Consider the following 25,953-nt stretch of genomic DNA (forward strand, 5'->3'; position numbering starts at 1 on the left):
TTGAAACCGGAAAGTTTATATATAGACATGATATCCTTATATGGAAATACTCCCTCCAGTGCTCCCGGTCAAACCCATTTCACTTTTCGAACATGGCGGACATTGTGAGCTTCATCAGACTTTGTACATTGCTTCAGCTTGTTGTGTGTCAATTTTGCTGGTGTGATAGTTCTGTTAAAATCCTCGATGATAAATCTTTTGAGCACTTGACTCAAGCCTCAACGGGAGCAACAACTGGAGATTGGTTGATAGTTTTGTAAGTTTTTATTTCTTTCTTTCTGTTCATGAGGATTTGCTATTTTCTCTTCACTGTCTTCGGATAATAATTTAAAACACTAAAATGCTTTTGTTCTTGTCGTCTTCATATCCCTAATATGCAGCTCTTTCACTGAACGGGATCCAGAGTGTGTACAATGCAAGAAAGCAGATGAGGCAATTGAGAAAAGTCAAGAACGGTATGTATACTCTCGAAGATTATTTGCGCTTCAATATGTTTGTGTTAGTTACTTCCATGGGCTTATAGGTACCATGATTATCGTTGATCAGTTTGGTCTCAAATAAATTTGCAAGGGATTTAACTTTCCCTGGATGTTAGTCTTTTTGTTTTGTTTGTTTGTTTGTTTGTTTGTTTTTTTCATATTTTTCTGGGAAAAAAGTGTTTACACTTTATTTGCCCAAAAACAAATCAACCATCCAAAGCTTAACTGGAGTAATTCTCTATTCAGGGTCCAATCTTCAAATTAATTGCCCGTCCCTGCATCTTCAATCAATACATCTATAAATCTGTTAAATCTGTCAACCAGGTAACTGGGTGTCTTTTTAAGGAGTTACGCATACAGGTTTTCTTTTTTTTACTTCACATTTTAGGTTGGGCCACAAGTTGAATTTTGCCAGAGTGTTACCACCTAGAAGTAAATGTAAGTTTGAATTTTGTAGATCACCTTTCCTAATTTGCAAATGGCAATTTAGTTACTTTGTGAATTTGGCATGATGTTAATTGCCATTATAGGTAAGTTAAGTCTGCCAGTCTATGACAGTCTGATCAGTCTGACACCTAGCCAGGCAATCTGTTAGTCAGTCAGCCAGCTCATCAGGCAATCATCTGTTAAGGCATCCTATTAGCCAGCCAGCCATTCAGTCAAGGAAACAGTCAATCATTTAGAAAAGTCAACCAGTCAGTATATCCCCACTCAATACTTTTTCATTCAGTTATTAGGCTAGATACTATTAGCAACCATAACAGGGATTTTTAATACTTTAGAATCCACCATTGCTCAGTGAATTATTTACCATTTCATTGTTAGACCCAGCTGATGTCCAACCTTAAACTTTTTTATTTTCAGTGACACTTAGAAGATTCGATGTTCACAAATGGCCAACTGTTCTTCTGTAAGTTCTCCAGAATGATTTTTGACACCAGCAGCTTGATACTAATTAAATAGAGGGTGATCCTTGTATCTTGTTTCAATTCATTAAAAGAGCCTTGGCTTTCTCTTTGGTAAAACGAAACACACTGATAAATAGATTAGCACCCACATTATTACAATTTGCAGCTGTATGTCTGTTTGAGTAGAGAAGATTTATTATTGGTAACCATAACTTTGTCATATCCTTTTTGTATAATTAAGGAATTATCATGGAAGGTTATTGTGAACTTAAGGCTCAAATGGTTTAAAACTAGATTATTTAAATTTACTTTAAAGATGTTGGAAATGATGATAAATTATGCCAGGAACAAAGGAAACTACAAATTGAATAAGTCTGAAATCACTTACACCTGGTCCTGATTGTCAACGCTAAACTTCATCAGATAAATCACTTTTTGGTGGATAGAGCACAGTGCATTTTTTTGTCTCATCTCTGCTGGATAGTGATATACATGTATCCAGTGGATGGCATTTTTCATCCATTTAACAACGAGGCCTTAGAATTTAATTTAAACTATGATGCTCAGACTTGTGGAAAATCTCACAGTTGTGACTTTGAAATGCTGACATCTCTTACCTTGTTTTTAATTTTTTCAGCCTTAAACAGGGCAAACAATATCATTACTCATCAGAGAATCTTGATGCAGAGTCTTTTGTAAATTTTGTCGAAGAAGGTTACAAGCTGGCAGCAGTTACACCAGTACCACCTCCTATAGGAAAATTGTAAGTACCGGTATTAGTTACACTTGTCTACAAATTCATGTTCATATAGTTTTTCAGCTTGGGTATTTCACTTATATCAACTCAGTTGGTAAAACAAAATTATCTTGTAAAACCCATCACAGATGTATCACCTCAGTGTCTTTGGAAATTTACCCCCTGTATAATTAACAATTGAGATAACATATTAGATGGGAAGAAAATGGTAATTCAGGTATACATGGTTGACTTGTGGATTGAGACTGGGTTTTTCACAGTTGATGTGTTTAGCTTCCTTGAAATTTTGTGAAGGCAGAATCTGAGACCTAGGAAAGCATGTTTTCCAAAATTGAAATTTTTGGTGGTGAGAAAAATATCTCTTGTAAAGTAAATTGAAAAGAAAATGATTACCTTCAGCTTTGCGATGTGAAAGAGGAGAGGGAAGGGGGGACGACTTCTAAAGGCCAGCAAGATATCTTCTAAGGACTATTGGTAACATTTGTAACCTTCACCAGTTAACCCTTTGGCACCTAAGAGTGACCACAATGTAATTTCTCCGTACTTTAATACTGCTGATTCATTCTTTGATATAATGAGAATAAAGTAGCTATTAATAGCTAAATCTTAGAAGTTTTGATTGTTAATCAAATTCTCCTTGTCAGTAACAAAGCAAATGTATAGAAAAGAGTATGGAGAATATGGAAACTTATGCTCAGGTTTAAAGGGTTTAATTTTCTCTTTAACATTTTTGTTTTGTTTTGTTTTTTTGCTTGTTTGTTTTTTATCATTCAGCGATGTTTTCCTTGAAGAAATCATGGATGATGTAAGGGTAAGTATACATCATTGTCAACATCTTTACTTCTTGGTTCTTAATCATTATTTTTTTCTTAGTATTTCTTTTACTCCATAGGGTACTAGTTAAAATTAGCTACTCCTGAATTTGAGATAAAACATAGCTCTCTTAATGAAATTCATGTAAGGATTAGCAAAGAATTGAACTGGTTTGAAAAACTTTAAACTTAGATAAAATTTTAGCAAATACAAGTTCTGATTTGGTGACTTTGACGAGTGAAATTAATACTTCTTATTCCATCACCAGCACATTATAATGCTGAGAAAAAATGCAGCTGCCATGATTTTTATTGCGGGAATACTGTTTGGTCTAATGATCACACCAGTACTTAAATTGTTGGTGGTATGTCTCTACAACTCGTTCCTACAAGAACCAGACTCAGACCAAAACTTTGAAGATGAGGGTTTGGGAAAAGATGAAGTTGATGAAGATGAAGGAGAGGAAGAAAAGAAAGACAGATGAAATGGCCAACTGTTGTGAACTTGATACATATAATGCTCTATCAGATCTCTGAGACCATCTTAGAACTTGGGTTCTATAAGATGTTTATAGACCATATTATTCTAACCAGTCCCAAAGGAGATTATTCTTGCTTACATTGAGGCCTCTAATGAACCTTAGATTGACTTATTACTTCTGTGTTGAATCGTCTCCAGAGACTTATTTATTACTAGTTGTTTAGTATACACATAAAGAAGATCTTTTCATAGCTTTTCTGATAAATTCCAATCAGCACTAGAAAAACGTTATATTTAAGAAACTATGAAACAATTATTTTACAAACAGATTTCATGTTTCCGTGCGTCTATTCAGTAAAAGATCACAGGTAACGTCAAAATATGATCAGAACAAACACGTGGCACATGAGGCGCAGCCTAGTGTGTCACTGATAGTCTTACCACATTTTGAGATCTTTAGTGAACTATTACGGAACAGACAAACGGTAATAAGGAAACTATTTGTTTTATGTTTATTAGAAAGAAGCAAAATTTGTAGATGTTAATGACATCTATACGACTATCCTCGAATAGATCATGAGTAGGAGCCAATCACAAGTTGTGTTTACACTGTTATTTGGCCTATTATCTAACAACATAAACAATTATCTAACATAGAGTATGTTTATGGCGTAATATGCAGATAAATTCCTATTAAAACATGACAAACACCTCAGTATCAGTTGAAGAAGTCACTGATCCCTGCCTAGCTCGTTCATATTAATTAATAGCCAACATCTGTAGTGATGATTTTTTCTTTATTGTCGACTTCTTAGCTTTTTTGCACGTGTAAAAACTTTCATCTTTCATATTCGTTGTTTCCGATTAAAGAGAAAAAAAATTCTAGGATCTCAATTTACACGGGAGCTTTCACAATTTTTTACTTCTGCTTTCGGAAGCCCGTTGCTTTCGAAACCTAGTATTAGTGTTTTATCATCTGTCGATCGATGAGGACTAAAGAACTTTCAGATGCCATCTTTCAGGCTAAAGTTCACACAGCTTGTCATTACCGTCATATGACGATTTGTATTTCAAAGCTTCATTTTAAACTAATGCAAAGGTTAGAAATGAGTCGACTCGTGATGTCCATATGCTCCGCAGTCATTTAAGTTATGAGTTAAACTAAGAAAGGTTGGCGAGAGCAACTTTCATTTGGGTATAAAACCCTGTGTTGCGCGTGACTTCTACGCTTCTACTCCGATTTCTCGTACCTGTCATCGCGTCCTTTGTCTTAACAGTTTTTACATAGTTGTAGTCAGCCTCATTTGTGATCTGACATGAAAGGTCACATTCATCGTCTATTTTTGACCGCTGTAAGGATCTCCGATACCATGATTAAAGGTATTCCCCCCGCCTCACATAGAAAATGAAATGAAATAAATAATTAAATAAAGGCTTCGGCTAAAAAAGTCAAAAATGTTTTAGTTGAAACCAGCCTTTTTTTCCCTTTTAGAATGGTCTCCGATTTGCCACACGTCCCAGCTAGACCTTACATAACCTCAAACTCTCCAGGGAATACAATTGGCAAGGTAACATAATCAATTGTCCTTTCTTTTTTCACTTTCCCACCCCTGAGTGAGTAGCTCATGTAAACATGTGCCCAGACATATTTTCTGTATCCTCCATCGAAAACCGGGGCTCTCTGAGTGTTCTTTTAACTCCGAAATGTACCATATGGGCTTTCGTTTCATTAATAACAATCTCGAAACGTTGAATGTTTGCCAAATCACCGCGATATGCGGATAAAGACAGGAAGGGGAGGGTAGGCTATTTATAATGGTTTTCTAATTATTGACTCATTGGAATGCTAATGAGCTTTCTAACGCATACTCACATGTTATCAAGCTGTAAATAGATCTCACTGAAAATTGTAGCGCATGTCGCATTCACATCGCCTGCAGGGTCTCTTACCGCAGCCATTTCAGTTTTTTTTTTTCATATTCCTAGCACAATCCATACACAGAAAAATAACCCCATTTTTAATCAAGATTTTTACTTCATCGAAGCGCTCTACAAAGAATTTCGTGAGCAGAACCTGAAGGATTATTGCGAGTGTTTACGAGGAAGACAATTTGTTCATGGCAATGAGTTTTGGTTCGTGTTTCGGCGCCCGGTCCCGAGCACCCGAAATGGTAAGTAGCGAATGTAGTCTTCGAAATTACAATTCTCTATTACCAAATTGGCCGAGGTTCCAGTTGATGATTATTTATGTACGTCGCCTTAAGTTGTGTAACCTTCATGGGTACATTATAAATCAACTCTTTTGAAATACTCAGCATATACAGGACCGAGATCTATTCGATCGATATATGTCCAACTTTAAGGAATCTAGCGCCACTGTGTCGGTGGAATGTTTTACGTTAGTAAGTGGCAACATTATGACTGTTTGATATCAAATACTTTGGCAAATATTGTCCATGTTTCGCACATTTCCATTCCTGGAGAGCGTGGCAAATCTTTATTGCGTTCGGTGCTAAATGCTGAGTAAATTCGCAGTCATTCGTCGTAATTTTACTTTTATAATGTATCGCTCCAAATAGTACGCCATTTTCTTGTAGTTTTAACTTCAAGGCATAAGGTATAGAGCGAGAAATACTTCGGGAAGGTTCAGCTGTGTTTTCGAACCTTCCATAACAATCCACCCTGTCAGACTTGTTGCTCTCTGTCACACAATGGCGAATATGGAAATTACATGAATCTGTTAAAATTGTTTTACCCTCTCCAAAGATTTTGTTCAGTTATCGTTCTATATCATTGATTGGACTTTATTTCATGGCTCATTTCGGCTTGGACAAAACAAAACTTAAATTAAATGTCCGCGACGAAGTATTGTGGTTTTCATAATAATTTGGTTGTCAAATTTTCGACTCTTGGTGAGAAAAGACCAGATAACGCGGATTTACACGTATCAATCTCCTACCTATTATGGGTTTGAAAGAATCACTAACAACTTCGTAATAATTAAGACGTGTGTGCGAGAGAATGTGTTACAAAATTCCAGAAGAGCTTTGTTCCTTAACAAAATGCCCTGGAGCAAATTTTAGTGACTCTTCGTCAGACCCCCTCGGTGGCAAACAGTTTGGAAAAAAGCATGCGTAAGAGCTAACCACTCTTACGAAGTTTTCGATCCTGTTCCGGATACCTTGTGATTGGCTTCGAAGAACTTACTTTGTCATCAATTTCGATTCACATCTGTTTGTCATTTACGCCGTGAATTTCCATTTCTGCGCCTTCCGCCAGTAAAGCGTAACATTATTTTGTTGTTTCTCCTTTGAATACCGATAAAAACAACGTTGCTACGTCTGTAAAATGGCGTGTTATTTCAGTTTGTTTTAAAATCCTATTGGGTTTTCAATATTGGAAGGATACCGTACTTTAGAAAGTGCCAGTTCAGTCTTAAACAATGACATCATTGTGAAAAGTTTGTATAATTTTTCTCCATGATTATTTTGTACCACGTATGAATCTGTATGGTGTTTTATGTTCGATGATGTAGCTGTTAGTTTTTGTAAGTTTTGTCAATGTATGCTTCAGTAAACATCAGGAAACAGTGGTTTGTAATACTTCAAACAACGCAAACCGGAAGTCAACTAGCATGTGACTTCTGCTACCCACAATGCTATTGGGTAAGACGACCGCACCCTCGTGGAAGTGTGGGAAGGGAACCGAGGTTGTTTCTCGAACCGTGGAGAGCAATTATGTTTTGAGATAGTCGCGATGACTTTACGTCTGCAGTTTGGGTAAAAAAAACTCTTCGTTGTGGCCAGCATCGGTCAGGATCAACCTGATGAGTAAAATGAGTGAATTGTGGTTGTGCTTTCCTTGCTGTGTCACGGAACAGCCGCCGCCGGTAGATCGAATATGCTCGTCTTTTCTTTCCTTGGTTCGACTAACCATTTCATCGATTCAATATTGCGATCCAAAGACTGAACATTCTCTCTTTATTTGCAGAAAAGACGAAGAATAGACAGAAGTATGATTGGAGAACCCATGGATTTCAAAGTAAGTGCACTATTTTGGCGATTAGTCCTTGCTTTTACGTGCCAGTTCAGATCTAAAGTGGTTAACTTCGAATCTTTGATTTTGATCTGAAGCACACGGGTCACATCGGCAGCGGAGACATGGCTTCTGGATCCGATGTAAGTTAAAATTAACGACATTGTTCTCTCATTAAAACCCTTCTTTGACTTTCTGAGGAAGTAGGCTTTAATTCTTGTTAAGTCATTTATTTACGTTTAACAATTGACTTCGAAATGAACGCAGTTTGATTTTGTGGCATTCTTGTAAACCAACCTCTTTCGAGTAAAACTACGAATTTCCTCGTGGCGATACATGTTGTTCTCTTTCAATTTTAGTTTATTTTATCAATAGCGAGTGTTGACTGAGGGCAGCTACAATCTCACGATGTTAATCTTCTTTTCTTTCTCGTTTTAGCTCGGTTCGATTCAATGTCAAATGCAATCGAAAGGTGGATATCAAGGCATTAGCGTACCAGTAACGTGCACTCCAGCAGGAATTCCAGTGGGCGGGCAGAGTTAATCGCGTATATTCTTGTAGAATACAGTAAGTTCTGCTTTGTTTTTTCCTTTTCGTTTATTTTACGAGAGTTTAAGTAATCAAAGTTCGTTGATGAAATTTATTTGCACTTCAAGCAACTTTGCTCAATCAATTTTCGCTTTCGTTGCATCGCTACTGCCATGCAGATATTTTAACTTTGGTGTTATTTAAGGTTATTTGTGATACTGTCAGGCAGTGTTATTTAAAAATTTTGTATCCGTTATTATTAAAAGAACAGGATGTGTAAAGATATTTCATCTTTATAATGTAATTCCTACGTACACTGGCGAGAATAATTTGACTTTAAGAATTTCAAAACCCATATTTTAGCATTGATTTTATGTTTAAACTCAGCACTAAACTGTCATGAACTCATGAAAAGGACATGTTGAAGAGTTCAGAGGTATACAACATTACTATCATAGATTATAATATGAAGTGTCTTTGGAAGAAAATTTTCTTCCTTTTCAAGTTAAAATATGCATTGTCTGTTGGCAACTCCAAACAATGAGTTTTGATATTGATGTTTCTCCCCTTTGTTCTACTCTCTGAGAATGTGACATATACTTCCCGTGAGAAGGTTGTTCATTAGATGTTAGTGATTGTGGAATATTCAAACCACTAAGTTGACCTCTTGGCTGAATTTTGATGATTTGAAGTCCTTTTTATTCACCTCTAGAAACTAGTATGTGTTAACTTGACCCTGTTCCTCTGTTATTTAATTTCTGAAAATGAAAACTCTGGAACAGGTGTGCAACTGCTCAAATTAAATGATATTCTGGAAAAGGGCTGTGATGCCATTAAAAGGATGAATTTTCAGCCATTCTAACTTAATTGTCTTTGTGTGATATGTAAATCCTCTCATGATTCACTTTAAGTGAAGACAAGGATTTACAAGAAGGAAGTTATCTTGCTAAAAGTTACATGAGGATGAAAAGGAAATGTGGCATTTTCAAAATGACTTCACATCAAAATCTTAGATGTCTGTTGTTTCTTTATTATATGCCAGACTCAGATTAAATGCCAACCTTATTTAAATGCAGGGTAAAACTGCTGTTTTAGAAATAAGATTTATGAGCTGCCTTCTTGAGGCCCCTGGAATTAAAGGAAGTACAGGCCTTTTTACTTGTGGTAAACTGCACTCTTGAAAAGCCCTGTTGGTTATTTTATTCAAAGTCCGCCAGGGAAAAGTATTATTTGAAGGGATGGTTTTTTATATATATTGGATAATGGAAAAAGTTGTGCTGCCTTGACTAACTACCCTTTACATATCAGAGAGTAAGCAATTATAATTTATATTGAAAAATGATTTAGAATTGCACTCAATTTAAAATGCAGAGCCATATAAACCATGGTTTCTCCTGGCTAAGTTTGAAGGGAAAACTGGTCGCATTGAATCAAGATATATACAGAACTATTCTACTTGCATCAGGTTACACCTATGTAGAAAGAAAATGTCACATTTAGCAAAATTAAGAGAAGGGGGAGATAAATGAACTTTTAGGATCATTTTTTGGTTTTGTTATGAAAACATTGTTCAGAACAAACTAACAACTAAAGTAATCATGCATAAGGAGTGAGTTATTGTATTACTTTTGCTGCAAAATAGTACTGCTATGTACAATGTCTGTGAAAATTGCATGTAGAGGAAACTGCACCAGTTTTTGTTTTTTCAGAGTGTGACAAAAAGACCCAAGTGTCTAATGTAGTGCTTTATTAATTGGACTTTCTTACTGTCCAAACTGATAAGAGTGAATGAATTGCAGACATGGTTACTTTACATACTATACCATTACATTTGAAATATATGCATTCAGGGCTTTTTCACCCAATCAAAATCAGTCAAACATTCTTGCTCTAAGAATAGTGTTTTGGCTCGAACCCTCTGTTATTTAAGAGTTTGCATAAGATTATGAAACATGTCTGGGAATGAAGTAATTATTTTGATGTTATCTCACTTGCACCAGTTGCAAATATTACAGCTAATTTTACTGTAACTTATGTTTACTTGTGGCATCTAATTGTCACCTGTTTTGTTCCACTTTTTTTCAGATTACACTGTTTTTGAGGAATCAACAAAATGAAAAGAAAAGATTTCAGAAGAAGTGGCATTACAATACAAATATGAAAATAATAGACTTCTAAATGTATTGCAAAGGCAAGAATTGGAGTGGCATGTGATTCCAGTTGTAAATAATAGACCAATTTGAGTAGCGTGTTTTTATATGACATTAGAATTAGTTTCATAATATTATTATAAATACCTAAAGATCTCCCTTAAACTGTTAGCTGTGTATCATAGCTAGCCTAGAATAGTCATCGTACATACAGTTTTTGATTACAACCACTCAGCTTTTTATTTTTTTTTTTTTTTTTGCTCAGGAAATATTTTAATTGTCTCTACCTTGTTACCACTCCATTGTTGCACAACCAGTTTTCATTGGTCATTTTCTTCTTACAGTAACGAGAGTACCATCACTTGGATATGATTATTTGCTATTTTCGTATGATCAACATGCTTCTCATTGTATTTATATTATGAAGAAAAATGTTTGTTGATTTTTGTTTTGCCTAGAGGGTTTTAGAATAACTCGGCATCTTTTGTAGTACCAAACTTATGAGGAAAATAATCCTTTGCTGCCAAATATTTGATGTTACTGTACATAAATAGTTAAGAAATCAAATTGTGACACAACCCCTTAAATAATGAATGAGGAAGAACATTGAATTGAAGAAGATGTATCTACTAGAAAGCAGCTAAGGAGATTTGCAAAATGTGGATTGGAATTGAATTCGACTTTTGGAATATAGGTAGTAAAATTACTCTTGTGAGGTTTTTTGTGTTTATATTTTTATCTACTTCTGCAAGTCGTGCAAGATGTCTCATTTTTTTCCTTTTTTTTTTTTTCTCTTGCTGGATTTTTTTTTTCGTCAGTGGTATTTGATTCGAAGCTATTTGTGAATATATTTGGCAAAAGAAATTACTATCGGGTATAAGTGGGACGGAGTTAAACATGACAGTCAAACCGCCCTCTGTCGAGATGGTTTAATTAGAATACTTGGAGAGAGTTGGGTCGGGAGTAAGGGCGCGACGCAAGCTTCTGTCGATATTGTGGTGTAATATATTTCTAGCGTGATGAAGGAACGTCAATTTGTTTACAACGCAAGAAAACCGGCAAGAATTAAAGTACATTCTCAAATAAGTCATATTTCGAATGTTGACGCTTTTTCCTCCATTAGATCGTAATTATAATCATCGATCAAGGGGATTATCGCGACACACGACTTCGCTGACAAGATTTAATTCGAACTGACAGAAAACCTATGGGGGTTTTACCATTGATACACTTGGCGCGTTAATATTAAACAATTGTAGATGAAATCTTCAAATTTTCTTAAAAATACATAAGATGTAATTGCTAATTTTCATTCGAAGTTTTTTAATCGGAATTTTTTTCCGATCACGACGAACAAAGACGAAATTTCACATGATGAGAAAAGAAAAAGATTGATTGGTGATCGAACAATCTTCTACACCCTTTGAATAAAAGGATGAACCGTTTTAAAAAATTGCTGAGTTGCAATAAGGTTCACAGAACACGCTTTTTAAATATACAGAAGACAAGACAAATAAAAAATTCTGTTCTTTGTGGTGGAGATAAAATGTAAATTTTATTCAAATTTAGCTTTGTTCGTAAATTTGAATCACCAACGAAAGTGTTTTCTTTTTAACCTGATCGTGTTTCCCTCCCGATTGGTTGACTATTTTGACGCGTTGACTTCGCGAACAGAGGTGAAATCGATTAGTTCAAAGTTGAAAGCTGTGTGAAAATAACAAGACCGTTTGGTTATCAAAGGAAAGTTGCAAAGTGCAATGCCGACGTTACGCGAGGCGTTCAACTCTGAGAAACTCACGCCATGTTGGACTGTGGTGATATTTTCGTTTATGGTGGCGTTTACGTTGTCTATTTTAGATTTGGCTGTGAATTTAACTGATCTTCATTTACCTGTGGTAATAATGTGGATAGTAACAGTTACTTCTGTTCTTTTCACTGCTGTTTACTGGTGTTATCAGAATTCATCTTTTAAACGCCGGCTCAAGGAAGGATCATGTATGAGATTTGGTCGCGAAAAAGATTTCGAGAAACGATCTCTCTCTCCACGACACAAAGAAGGTTACAGTGAAGAAGAAACGGCAAATTATGGAATGGAAAGCACAACAAGGATTACTCAGGGTGTCTCAAATGAGTAAGCAAAGGGTTTTAAAGAACAACGGAGAAATATCACTCCAGTAAGAACGACATAAGCGTCGAAGATTGATTTTTACACTTGGGCAATAGAAACACCTTTACTAATGAGTTACCCACTAAAACCCACAGGAAAGATCTGGTAAAAAACACAAATCTGACAAAATCCGCCGAAAAGGTAAAATAACGGTCACTTCCGGCTAAGAACACAATGAATATTATAAAGCCATAAATATTGAAAATAAAAATAATGGCCGGAAGTAAAAAACGATCTTTCCATTTAAATTTCAAGTTAGCGGTGACTTTAAAAACTTGTGGTACTTTTGTCAATTTTAAGGCTTAAAAGACTCCATAAAATATCTGATAAAAAATGCCAAAGAGTTCCAAAGCGAAAAGAAGTTTGTTGAAATCTCATTTCGCTGGACATAATGATAAATTTGCATTTCAAAATACTATAAAGTGGCTAAATAAAAGGCTGAAAGTAACGTGTCCAGTTTTATCACTACGAATCTGTTTACACAGAGGAGTGAGTCTGCAACTGGTTCTGTAACTTTGTCCTTTTTTGTTTCTTTAGAAACTCGATGTATGTTACATATAAATGTTTTGCTAATCTTTCTAAAGTTACTGAATTAATCTAAGATAGGATAAATTAAATTTTATAAGGGTTTTTAAAATTTCCCTGACAACGTGTCATTTGACAAGTTGCACATTTTCGCAAATCATCAAATTTTCAAGGAGGAAGAAGAAGAAGAGTACGAAAAGGAAGCAGAAGAAAAAGAAGAAAATAAAGAAGAAGAAAAGGAAGAAGAAGGAAAGGAAGAAGATATCTTTTTTTACAACAGAATCACGAAACTTTCTCTTCGCGTCGAAAAAAATATCAAATATGCCATTAACCTCGATTTCTGTTTTCCGTGTGTGAGCACGTTTTGCTTTTTCTTTCCTTTTCTTGGTACAAGTATTTAAAACTGAAAACTGGAGCATTTCGGCCAAAAAATGGATTTGGTAAAATTATCAGTGTTTAGTTTAATGGCCTGCTAAAGTCGCCATGCCGCGATACGAGTGGTTTGTTGACGAACCATGAAACTGTTGATAGAGATAGGATTTTGATCCTTTATTTAAACTTGATAGCTTCTAGCTCTTTGTGAGAAGCAGGGCTTAAAGGCAAAGTGTAGAAATCAAACTATGTCTGGATTAAGAATCTGAACTACTTGGCTCTAATCTTAGTTGAGATGTGATTCGGTGGATTTGAAATGAAATGAAATAGAGAACTGAGAAGAGAAAGATATTTTTTGTCTTGTCACAAGTTTGGGATAAGGAAAAAATTCTGAACCCATAAGGAATTGAACCGCAGGATGCGCCTTCCAATGCTCCACCACTGAGCCATAGAGACACCCACGTGAACAAGGCTGTTACGAAGTTTCTTATGTGATGCGTCCTGCATACTGCTTGGATCTTCAATGTCCAAAGCGTCGTGTGTGTAAATAAACCTGGAGAATATGAAATATGGTAAATTTAGAAACAGTCGTTACTTGTCTTGGGTGTTCGCTGTAATTATTTTAATGGACTGCCTAGTTTGATAAACACTATTGACGGCTTTGACGGTAGAAAAATCTGGAATTCATATTATAATATTAATGCTCTTTCGTTGTGTCCGGGCTATAGTTAGTTACAACAAGGTCTCTTCGTTACAATCCTTCTTCTTTTACACTGAAGTTTTTCAAATACATAACAGCCAACTTTGTTTTTCAAAGAAGGATGTACTTTAGAAACTTAATTAATCGTATTTCTCTCAATAACAATTTATTATAAGTTTGATGAAAATATCTGTTTTTTAAGAGTATCGTTCTCACAAACACGCGGCTGAAAATATCCGGTATTGCTACATCTTTCCATATTGGGGGAGTAGTGAAACTACGATTGAAAAAGATTATATCACAAATCAAATTACTTTTTAATTGGCCTCTTGCGTCGCTGTCGCCGGCTCCAATTGGAATGAATTAGGTCACGCAAATCATTTAAACGGATCACGGGTCAGAGATTGTTTCCCTTAAAAAAAAAAAGCAAAACAAAACAAAACAAACAAGACGGCAAGAAACACAGCCTGAAAGATAAGAAATTAAGATATACAAATAAAAAACAATTGTGACTGTTAATTAAAACTCCTGATGATTGTAATGTATCACTTTCTGGTTAAATCCCTGTGTTTTTCGTTCGTGATCATTATTATCCTTGCTGAAAGAAAGACGCATATCCGAGGTTGCTACTTCTTCCCATTTTTGGGAAATAGTGACAGCATCTTTAAAACGGGACGATCTCCTGTTTACAATGCTGTTTTACCTGTCATGTATGTAATGTATCAGTCTGGCACGTGCTCCTTGTCTTCCCCTATTTCTGCTTCCTGCTCCAAACGCGGTTTTGGGATAAATTTTGTCATGAATTCGCATATTGTCTGAATTTCATGAGGTTAATCTTTTTTTCTTCAAGAGCTTAGAATAAAAAAAATCGAGAAGTAAACAAAGGATGGAAGAAACCAAAACAGAAAAAAGAAAATAAATAAAAAGTAAAGAACAGTTGTAATTGCGTATAGTCCTACGTTTTTCTTGTATATTATACTAGCCATCCTGGCTGGATGAAGGGTTTGCGTATCCCGTGTGGCTGCTTCTTTCCATGTATGGGTAATACCGACTGCATCATTAAAACAGGATGATCTTTAGAAAATGTCTTCGATATTTTTCTGAACTTTGTATTGCTGATTGATTCATCTAGCTCTTCATATCCTGTATTCCTTTCACTGGCCTGATCTATTTTAAAATGACCTTTGTTCTTAGAGATGTATGAAGTATCGCAATGAACTGCCAGCTATCCAATAAAACTGAAAAAACAAACCAACATTTTGGAACGCAAAATACGTGTTCGTTTATGATAAATCTACTTCAGTTTCAGTGATACCACTGGTATCACTCTCTCTTTTCTGATTGGATGATCTCGTCTCCCAGATCCATAAATTTGGAACCCAGATCCATAGAGTCAAGCGAGAACCACTCCAGCCTTCAATCTTGTTATCATAGCAAGAGCGACTAAAGTGTTCACACCATGCTGTCTAAAATGATTCTTGGTGTCTTCATCTCCTTTTCCCTGTTTAACTCACTGGTTATCTGCCAAGGTTCTGTGCAGAGACAAAATCACGCAAGTTCCAAAACGTGCAACATCAATAACAACTTTTATGCTGGACCTAACAAGAAAATCGAAAATCTTCTCTTGGGTGTGAAAAAACAACTGAACGACATTCGAAAGGATCTCAACATTTTGCCGCAGAATGAGGGAGACAACACGCAAGGTAAATGTTCCTTTTTCTATCAGATGACTGTTGTTTGTTAAATTAGAAAAGTATTCTTCAAATTGAAGGCGTTTTTTTAGCTGCATGGAATTTTATGTTTTTTCAAGAGCAGCAAAATTTTGCCTGAAATTTAGATTTATGCGCTGTGATCTCTCATTTTAAGATAAAGGTTATTAATCATCGAATTTAGTGATTGCCCATCCCGATCTGTTTGTAAGCATGTAAACCATTTACAGATGACCTCGAACCTCGACCTCCAGTTCCTAACATAAGTATGAAAGCTATATCTATTTACGGAAAAATGTCACGAACAAGTTATGCAGATGTTTACCTTATATTCGTTACCAACTGACCTGCAGTTTTGCCGGACAACAAGAATTCTTCTGAGCCGTGTACGTTTGACCAACTTGCGGCGGGAGGAGGAGGAAATACACCCACGGCCAAAAATAAAGGTAAGATTGGATACCTTAGGGATAGTTTTATGTTTTGTCACCTCGGTATTTCAGTTCAAGTCAAGCCCCACGAGTCCACTTTTTGAGACACCCATGATTAGCATTAACTACGTTAATTAACGTTGTTTTACTCAGTGATCCGTAAACTCACATTCTCCACTGACATGACGTTAATGGCTGACACGGGAAGGATCACTTTATCGGCACAAGCAAAGTGTATTCCGTTTGAGATTTACTTCCGGAAACGTGTCAGAGCTATTTCGGTTTAAACCCCTGAAGTATCTAATTTTGGATATTACAAAGCTTCGCCGATGTGAAAAAATAGACCGTCGTGTGAACATTTACATTAATGGGAAATTCGAGGTCGGTGGCTTGACAGAAATAAACTGGAATTGTGGTATAGTTTGGATCTTGTCGCAAGAGGAGGGCCGGACAGGGGACTGTCTTTAGTAGATCTATTAAGCTGGCATTCTGTCTGCCACAAGCTATCATTGGATTGGATCGTATTATAGAATCATGCTATACAGATTTATAATTTTTAAGACTATGGTGTATTAATTAAAGCGAACAGTGTTATGTCTTACAGGGCGTTAGAAGTTGACATGTACATTGGCGTTTAAGTTTTTTTCTTTACTTCCACAATGATTTTCAACCTTATTTGCAGTTATCAAGAAGAATTGTGCCGAGCTGTATAACATTGGTCACAAAACCAGTGGCGTCTATAAAATCGACCCTGATGGCACAGGTGCTTTTCTCGTGTATTGTGACCAAAAGACAGCCGGTGGCGGTTGGACGGTGTTCCAAAAGAGGATGGACGGCTCTGTTAATTTCTACCTCGGTTGGGAGGACTACAAGAATGGTTTTGGTAATCTGAGTAGCGAGTTTTGGCTTGGATTGGACAAAATACATCGCCTGACCCTCAGCGACTGGAACAAGGTTCGCGTTGATCTGAGGGATGAAGATGGAACTAAAGTCCACGCCGAATATGAATTGTTTGCAGTTGCAAGCGAGAAGAACAACTACAAGTTGAGCCTCGGATCATATTCAGGTTTATTTTGCTTAAGGACCGTTCTTAATTTAGGGGGAGGGGGGGAGGGCTCGTAAGAGTTTTGTTGTGTCTTGATAAAATTTACTTGATCTGCTCACAAGGCTCAATAATATTCTTATCATAAACCTCCCTTCCCCCCCCCACCCATTGACGGTTAATTGGCTACAATTTTCTATAGTCGTTTCTTTGCATTCTGTTAGCAATGATTGCTTGCCATTCCTTTCCCTTTGTAAACTATGCGATCCCCAAATCTTGCATCCCCCTTCCCCGGGCGAGTATAGCTCTTGCGACAAAGTCAAACTTCAAAAACGAATCCTCAATTTTATAACATGACCCGTACGGCCTAGCGCGCGAGGCCATAGAAACCGTATTATGAAAACGTACGTGAGCCGGTCCGGAAAAAGCCGTCCGGTCCTGCACTTCCACAACATTGTTGAAAAAACTTAAGGAAGAAACAGAATTGTAACAAAAAGTTCCGTTTTTGCATTTTTGTGGTTCTGACTCGAAAAGACAAAGGAAAAATTTGTTTGTTGTAGAGTCTTTTTTGTGGTTGTCCCGCGAGTGCCCGTCTATCGCATGCTATCCACTTTTTTGTAAATTAAAACAAAATTTTCAAAGTCAAGTAGTGGTCAATGCTAAAATACGTTATTGCCTGAGTGGGAGGGCTGTACGGAAAAACATTTGGCTCGAGGTCATGACGCATAGACCGAGTGTTGACAGAATAAATTATAGGGACGAATTTTCAAAAGGAAAGTACAATAGCGGCTATGTTTCACCTTCGCGCAATAACAAAAAAGGTATTTTCCTTTAGTGTGATATGTACATACCTCATCCATCGCCTTTTTTTTATGAGGAAACAAAAGTTATATAAATCTCATGTATATTTTCAATATATATATATATATATATATATATTTTTTTTTAATTTTAATCTTTTCACAGGGACGGCAGGCGACGCCCTAACCTATCACAATGGAATGACCTTCACCACTAAAGATAAGGATAATGACGCCCACAAGGAAAACTGTGCACTAAAGCATAACGGAGCTTGGTGGTACAGAGGATGTGCGTATTCCAACCTGAATGGTTTGCATCATATTGGCGCACATGCATATGTCACTGATGGGATTTTTTGGAGCACCTGGAAGGGATACCAAAATTCAGTTGCAAAAGCTGAGATGAAAATCAAACCAGTCAAGTTTTAAAAACCGAAATATAATAGATTTGCATTTATCATATTTTTGGTTTCTTAAGCTTGAAGGCATTGAAGACCAAGTTCGATTAACATTCTGAAATTACAACTTTTGTTAGAGTATTGCTTAAAATAATGCAATTAGGCATGGCATTTAAGTAGAGTTTTTATCGAGCCTTAAGCATTTGGGAAATAATTAATGATAAGCATAATTAGAAGAATGATAAAGAAGGCGACATCTTGCCTTTTCTAGGGGGTTGTAAACTCCTAAAATATAACATATGTGAAGTATGATTTTTAATTCCTTATCAGAGAGATGTTATGCATTTTAAATAAAAATATGTTAAAAAATGCTTCCGGCTCAGTTTTCGCAAATAGTCACGGTCGTTGCTTCATCTTTTCACACTTAACACTATCGTCTATTTCCGGGAGTAAACAATTAGAAGCTTCAAACGTTATTTTTCATGGTTCGATTGAAATGAAAAGAAGTAAAACTTATGGGGAAACATAAAATAACATTTAAAAAAATACTCCTGCCAAAAGTGGTCCTTACGATTTCCCAAACGAAAAGATTTTCCCTAGTTGCACATGTTTTCTGTTTTTCCTTCAGTGAGAATGGAAAAGGCTTGTCTTATGTAGGCAGAGGACACAAAAAAGGGCCACTCTTATCAAAGCAGGAATCTATAGATTAATAATCTCTTTATCAGAGATGATCCACTTTTCTTGATTTCTTGATTTTGTTTTTTCATTCTGATTGATTTGGTGGCCCATTTGAGCTGAGACAATTAGGCTTTCGTGATTACCGTGTGTTGAACTGTCACTATGGCGCCTGGAGTATAATCTAACCTAAGAGTGCGGCAAAAGTCGAAATTGACCATTCGTGCAGTCGCCCACCGAATTTTCCAAGCAAAGACTGGTGTCCAGGAATAGTCATAGCTAGAAATTGATTGGGAATAATGGAGTTGAAATTCATGCTTGTGTTTCATTTTTTCTAATTCCACCAAAAGAAGAGTGACCTGTGGTGAAAGTGTCATTTATGCCCTTGCATGCAGCTTAACGAACGTGATGTCCTCTACTGATTCATTGCCAAAGTAAATATCATAATGATTTTACTTTGATTGTCAAAAACACATCCGCACATTCATGTCTAAACATGAAAAAAAATTTTTCGATAAATACCTATGACTTCGTTTCTGTTTTTCAATTGACGCGACTGAGCCGCAAACGAAGACATATAACCGATTCTTTGTATAGGACTCGGCGAAAATGATTGTAATCGTCATTCTCTGGGTTAATGCACTGTCCTATGTTTTGGTCAGCTCCCAAGATTCAGTGCCAAAACGAAAAGAAAATCCTTCATGCAACATCAACAACTACAACAGCTTCTACGCAGGGCCAAACAAAAAACTGGAAAATATTATCTTGGGCATGAAGAGACAACTGGACGAGATTCGGGAGGAACTGAGGAATCTGACAGAGAAGGACGTGAACAGTGATAAAGGTAAACTGAAGTTCTTAAACTGAAAAATAAAAATAATTTTTTGTTCATGAAGTTTTCCTTTCGAAAATTATCATACTGCTGTTGGAAGTTCGACGACACCACAGCTCACTATAACTCTAACAATCACGGCTTTCTCTTTGCCTGTCACAGCCTGCCTTTGCACGCACGTAAACTGGCGATGTATATGTGATGCAAATTAATTAGATTGCACGCAATCTTACCGATGACCATGAACAGAATAGAGGTAAATTAAAACAGCATGAGAACTCCGGAGTCCAGAATATCGTGGTAATTAATTTTAGGCGACTTTCCTCGTTTTGTTGAGCTTCGTTAGACAACAGGTTATACACTTCGCGCCTTCTTTACTAGTAATCAGTCTTAATTTTTGTCGTCAATTCTAGATCTGTGCTCGTTTTCTCAGCTTTAATGAAAATGTCGCAGAAATACTATTCTTTCGTTAATTTTTTTCTTTCTCATCACAAGACTTGCCTCACAATAAAAACTGTGCTGAGCTTTACAAATCTGGTAAAACAGTGAGTGGAGTTTATACGATCAACCCCGATGGTTCAAGTGCCGGTGCCTTTGATGTATACTGTGATCAGAAAACATCTGGCGGGGGCTGGACAGTGTTTCAGAAGAGACTGGACGGCTCCGTTGATTTTTACCGAGGGTGGAATGATTACAAAAAAGGCTTTGGTAATCTGAATGGCGAGTTTTGGCTTGGACTGGTCAAGATAAACCGCCTGACGAGCAGTGACAGATACAAGCTGCGTGTTGATCTGGAAGACACCGAAGGAAAAACAGCCTATGCAGAATATAACTTGTTCGCTATCACGAGCGAGAGAAATAAGTACCAGCTAAGTCTTGGAAGCTATTCAGGTTGGATATGAACCATAAACTGACAGTAAGAAATTATTATTTTCTGTCACTGTAGTATAATTATTATATTTTCTGACGGGCCAATCTTTTTCATTTTCTTTTAGGAACTGCAGGTGATTCTCTCTCTCTTCATCGAGGCCAGCCATTTTCAACCAGAGAACAGGACAATGACAGCTGGGAATTAAACTGTGCTGTTAAATATAAAGGAGCTTGGTGGTATAAGGACTGCCATCACGCCAACCTAAATGGTCTGTATCATCACGGGAAACACTCGTCAAGCGCTGATGGTGTCAACTGGTATCACTGGAAAGGACACAGTTATTCCGTCAGAAGAGCTGAAATGAAAATCAAGCCCGTAAACTCTTAAATCATCATCATTCATCAGTTTTTTTTCTTTTCATTTAGCCGATCAGGAGCATGAGCTGAGCGGAAGTGACGCAAAGTCAAACGGCCTTTGCAATGTGCCTTTGCGTGACTTCCGCTCAGAGGAAAGGAAACTGGAGAAACTGCTAACAGGCTGCCTCGATACCAAATAGTTAGTAAAACAAGTGGATGAAATTTTAACAAGCAATTTGATTATAATGCGTGATGGTCATAGACTTCAAGTGATGTAACATCAATGACGTAAAATCATTGTAGAAATATAGAGGACCATATGAGTTCTGGTAAGAGATGCGAATGCCAGCGCGGAAACACGAAGCTAGGCAGATTGTAACTTAGAAAATAAAAAACCTTTTCAAATCCATCCAATCTGTTCTTAACGTGTCGTAGAAACACATAGTAACATCTCATCACGTGACTGTACATGTGTGTTTCCCCGGCTGCTGTTTGGAACTCTCTACTGACAATTACTCAAGATATTTCAAGTATTTCATTTCCCAATCTGACCAGTAAATGACGTTCAAGTATCAAATGAAAACTTTTTTATGTTATATCACAGGCTCATTCATCTCCAAGTAGCAAATTAGGCCGGGTGAAAATCAACATCTCTCCCACACTTCTCAGATACTTTGATAATTCATTTACATATGAAAAATACAACCCTGGATAAAATCGTGATTGGTTCATATTTTTGTCTCATTTACCTCATTTAATGTAGGCTTCATAAATTCTGCTCGAAGCTTTTCGTGAATAACTCAATCACGGCGAGAAATTATGCAGACCTAAATCCAAAACAGCTGGGTTTTGCTTGCCCCTGCTTTTGGAAACGTAATTGTAATTGGCTCCTAAAAACATCGATTTAGTCTACAGTATTCCGTTGTGGTAGACGATATTAAGGTTTCTGAAGGGAGGGGATAGCTCTTTTGCAACCTTGTCTGTACTTCTTCTTTTGAATGTCAAGTTTTCAGTGAAGTTTTCAACTATTCTTTAATGTAACCGTTTACTTCTCTAGGCCCTGAATTAGCATTTCATCACACAAGCGCTCATTTTCCGGGAGCTTGATTTTTCTCAGGGGAGAAAATAGCAAGGGCAAAGCCAGACATTGATGCTTCTCTGCGGAATGCGTTTCATTTTGGGTCAGAACCCAATTATGGTAACAGCTGGTTTGGCTACCTTTCGAGTTCGCTTGGCTAGCTGATGTAGAAAACTCGACATACAATGAATTATCTTCTAACGGACAGTCTCGTTAGTGGAAAGCTCTACTTACGGACACTTTTTTCAATTTCCCTTTTTTCCTCCCAGTCAAACTCTGTATTTACACATCTCCGTAAACGAACACTTAAGAGAGTGAAAATTAGATTTTTCTTTTATTTGACGGACATTCCATGCATAGTAATTGACTCTTGGCAACATAAAACATGACCTCTGACAGAGAAACAGAACAGTGGATATGGGTTTTGTCAAATTTCCATTTGTTCGCGGGAGAGCAAGCTGTATGTTCGTTCGTATGTATTACTATAGCGTTATACTGCAGAGTCACGTCACTTTCCTTCTTGTCTCTCCCGAAAGCGGAGTTCCACCTTACTTCAATTATTTGGTGTCCACTCATGTGAATAATACTCGTAGGTGGATAGCTCTACTAGCGAACACTTTTTCCAATTCCCGCGGTTGTCCTCTCAGGAGACTGTTGACTGTATAACATCCTCTCGATTAGCTTTTTTATTCGTAAAATCTTTAAACTGGAATATCTGTGGGATAAGGTGACATCACTTAGCAGAGGCTTCCAAACCTTCAGACATCGGCTAAGGATTGTAAACTGCTTTATATTAATCAGCTCTACATAAATGCGGACGATGGTTACCGGCATGTCGTGCATTGTACATGTGAACTTAATGATGGGTAGAAAAAATAGTATAAAAAGTATTTAAAAGGAGGTTATTATGATAAGTATGCATGAAATAAGCAATAAGGAAAGAGTTATTGTTGAAAATATCGAGGATATTTCGAGTGTAAAACTAGGGCGTGGTATGAACATCATTGATCTTATATTGCCATGCATTGTTTGTTTGTTTTTTCATTAGTGGAATTTCGTCGGAGAAGCTTCTTGTCGAGTAAAGTAAACAGAACAGGAGAGGTGAGCATACGTGCCAGGTTTGTCACGTTCATTAAGGTCTATTTGAGGTTCAGGAAAAAAATCCAGGAAGTACTTGCAAGTCCTAACCCTGAGTTTAGTTGTACAATTCTGGTCAGCGTACTTTTTTGTAACCGCTCAGAACCGGAATTCTCTGATTACGGGAAAGATCTAGGAAACAGTCATTTCAGGACAATTTTATTTCATCAAAGCTCGCCAACAACCTACCTTTATATACTTTGGGTTAGTATTTTATATAAGATACAATACGATCATCTTATTCCCATAGAAGAAATCAATATGACATCAAATTTTGATGTTACACATATTTTCCTCTAAAAGCATGGTCCTCGGAGACCCAGGGGGTGTGAAGAGTACCTGTACGAGTACGTAATGTGTTTGGGGTCACAGAATTTTTTTCGGAATTTACTTTAGCTCGTACAATCGGTCTTCACCTTAAACTTTCAAATTTTTATCTTACAACTTCCTTTGAAAGTGCACACCAATCATCGTTGGACAAAGGAATAAAACCATTCGAGTTCAATTGCAAATCCACCACTATTGTGTATCACTTCAATTGTTCCCGGTCTCATGTGAAACACGAGCAGTGGGAAAGGTTAAAGGTCATTAGCGGCTGTATCCATTCGTCCTCGCAGTCTTCAAGTGTAGCGGACGAGAATGGTCGTGTGCTTCTCAAAGAACGTAAATGCGTTAACAATCTTTCTTCCCGTTCAACTCAACAGTGACTCTGGTATGCGGCAGCATTGAACTGTATGGCTCGATTTGTCCTCTGCGCGCAATGCTGCGCGCAATGGATCTACAAATTGGGCATTTTGTTTCAGTTAATCCTCGTCTCATTTTTTGTGTGAATTTTTCATGCAATGAAATGTTTACATACGGAATGATAAGGCTGTTTTGATCGTTTGGACTAGCAGAAGATCCTGGTAATTTATCCGGGTTAGTCGATAAGAGTGGGTTTTGACCAGATTGCATAACGTTCTAGTGTCGGTAAGTTATATCAAGCGGAATCAAAGGGACCCTATATGTGCGCCTTGCTCGACAGAAGATCTAAATACAGGCGAATATTTTGTGAGATGCGTAATGATGAAAAGATTTTCATTCGAATCCTATGTTAGACAAGCGAATAAGACTCAAATTCTTCATTCCAATAGAATTTCATTTTTAAACGCATATAGCGACGCGAGGCCTGCGCAGAAGACGAAACAAATTTTTTGAAGGTCAAGCTTATAGGATGTAACTAAAGTCAGAGTTTGAATTGTTTACTGCGGAAATTTCAAGTGGGTAATTGGTCTCTTCGACTTTTCGGCTTTGACATTTTTCAAAATTAGGTCTGCCCTGCCGTAAGAACTGTGCTGAACTCCACAAATTTTGGTAAAACAGTAAGCAGTGTTTATTCAATCGACCCTGATATTTCGGGTACCTATGATATATATTGCGACCGGAAAACGGCTAGTGGGGGCTGAACAGTGCTCTAGAAGAGACTGGATGGCTCCGTTGCTTCCTACCACAGGTGGAAGGCGTACAAAAATGGCCTTGGTAACCAGAAAGGCGAGTTCTGACTTGGGTTAGACAAGATAAACCGCCTGACAAGCAATGACAGCTATAAGCTGCGTGTTGATCTGGAAGACACCAAAGGAAACACAGCATATGCGGAATATGACATGTCCGCTGTCCCAGAGGAGAGAACCGGGTACCAGCTTTTCAGTCCTTGAGCCTGAGACGGAAATATACTTTTTTATGCACTGGGCTAATTCTACACGTATTGATTGTGTTCAGCAATAGACAACAGGCGTCGTCAAGATAAACGAGAACATTACAGACATAATCGGCTACGCCTCGTGTTTTGGATGCTTTCTGTGATCTATTACTGTACAGATGCACGAGAAAAATGTAATTTGTGTGCTCTAGTTGTTAAATAATGATAACATTACGAAAATGACGACATTACGATACAAAATACCCAGAGGACATTAGCTTATAAACGGGTTACTCTCTTTGAGAGAAAGGTATAATCACTGATTGTTTTTCCCAAGAACTCGGCATCGAGGCAAATCCTTTTCGACCCCAGAAAGAGACATTGATCGGTATTGCCCCAACAATTGTGTTGTAATGTACAAAGGAACGTGGTAGTTCGATATCTGTCATGACTCCCACTTGCATGGTCTGTATCATCACGTTAAACACTCATCTTATTACTACAGATTGCCATAAAATGCTTTTTTGGTCATAGGGAACTTCCTGGTTTTTTTTTTTAATAACCCTTTCAAGCGTGGAAACTTAAAAGCTTGTCATTATGTTGTTATATTATTCAACCAATAAATGATATGGATATAACGACTATTGGTGTGTCTCGATATTTAGTCTTCCGGAAGTTTTTCGTGTATTGTGTTGATGCCTTGCATTTATATATTTAATCATCTTTATCAAAATCTTGTCCACGAAGGTGTTTATTGATTTCATGAGTAATGCAAATGCAAATGGTATTATTATTGCAAAACAAACATGTCGTAAGTAGTACATATGAAAGAGGAATCTATGCGGTTGTCATCTTTTCAGCCTTGAAGTCTGAAAAGGAGCGGGGTTTTCAGGGGTATAGGAACATGTCAAAAAATTACCATTTACCATACCGGCCAGTTCACTGTGGCAAAGAAGAGACAGCGATTTGGAGAGGAAAACAAAAAAATTTTCACTTTTTGCGCGTAAAGGTTATTAATATGAAATTTGTGATGAG

At 37.0% G+C, this 25,953-nt stretch overlaps 4 protein-coding genes across 5 annotated transcripts; all 4 read left to right on the top strand.

The window, feature by feature from the left end:
- Positions 1 to 60: 60 nt before the first annotated feature.
- On the top strand, positions 61 to 4,152 carry LOC131784242 (thioredoxin domain-containing protein-like). The gene is made up of 7 exons (XM_059101039.2): positions 61 to 256; positions 381 to 455; positions 868 to 917; positions 1,344 to 1,389; positions 2,025 to 2,150; positions 2,919 to 2,955; positions 3,226 to 4,152. Exons 1-7 carry the CDS (start codon positions 93 to 95, stop codon positions 3,439 to 3,441), a joined length of 714 nt encoding a protein of 237 aa, XP_058957022.2. The 5' UTR covers positions 61 to 92; the 3' UTR covers positions 3,442 to 4,152.
- A 1,196-nt stretch (positions 4,153 to 5,348) lies between these two features.
- LOC131784246 (CDC42 small effector protein 2) lies at positions 5,349 to 11,240 on the top strand. Of its 2 annotated transcripts, none has more exons than XM_059101046.2 (5): positions 5,349 to 5,608; positions 7,428 to 7,478; positions 7,571 to 7,615; positions 7,911 to 8,039; positions 10,086 to 11,240. In XM_059101046.2, exons 1-4 carry the CDS (start codon positions 5,555 to 5,557, stop codon positions 8,013 to 8,015), a joined length of 255 nt encoding a protein of 84 aa, XP_058957029.1. In that variant the 5' UTR covers positions 5,349 to 5,554; the 3' UTR covers positions 8,016 to 8,039; positions 10,086 to 11,240. The 2 variants fall into 2 exon arrangements, with proteins under 2 accessions (XP_058957029.1, XP_058957028.1); XM_059101045.2 differs by lacking the exon at positions 5,349 to 5,608 and adding an exon at positions 7,130 to 7,326 and having other exon boundaries at positions 10,086 to 10,865.
- Positions 11,241 to 15,373: 4,133 nt separating this feature from the next.
- On the top strand, positions 15,374 to 18,441 carry LOC131784250 (ryncolin-4). The gene is made up of 4 exons (XM_059101050.2): positions 15,374 to 15,617; positions 15,977 to 16,069; positions 16,734 to 17,117; positions 18,060 to 18,441. Exons 1-4 carry the CDS (start codon positions 15,374 to 15,376, stop codon positions 18,320 to 18,322), a joined length of 984 nt encoding a protein of 327 aa, XP_058957033.2. The 3' UTR covers positions 18,323 to 18,441.
- A 1,047-nt stretch (positions 18,442 to 19,488) lies between these two features.
- LOC131784241 (microfibril-associated glycoprotein 4-like) lies at positions 19,489 to 21,434 on the top strand. Its single transcript, XM_059101038.2, has 3 exons — positions 19,489 to 19,810; positions 20,294 to 20,689; positions 20,794 to 21,434. Exons 1-3 carry the CDS (start codon positions 19,576 to 19,578, stop codon positions 21,054 to 21,056), a joined length of 894 nt encoding a protein of 297 aa, XP_058957021.2. The 5' UTR covers positions 19,489 to 19,575; the 3' UTR covers positions 21,057 to 21,434.
- Positions 21,435 to 25,953: the final 4,519 nt, after the last annotated feature.

The sequence above is a fragment of the Pocillopora verrucosa genome, chromosome 1 (genome assembly GCF_036669915.1).
Source record: "Pocillopora verrucosa isolate sample1 chromosome 1, ASM3666991v2, whole genome shotgun sequence".
Lineage (NCBI taxonomy): Eukaryota > Metazoa > Cnidaria > Anthozoa > Scleractinia > Pocilloporidae > Pocillopora > Pocillopora verrucosa.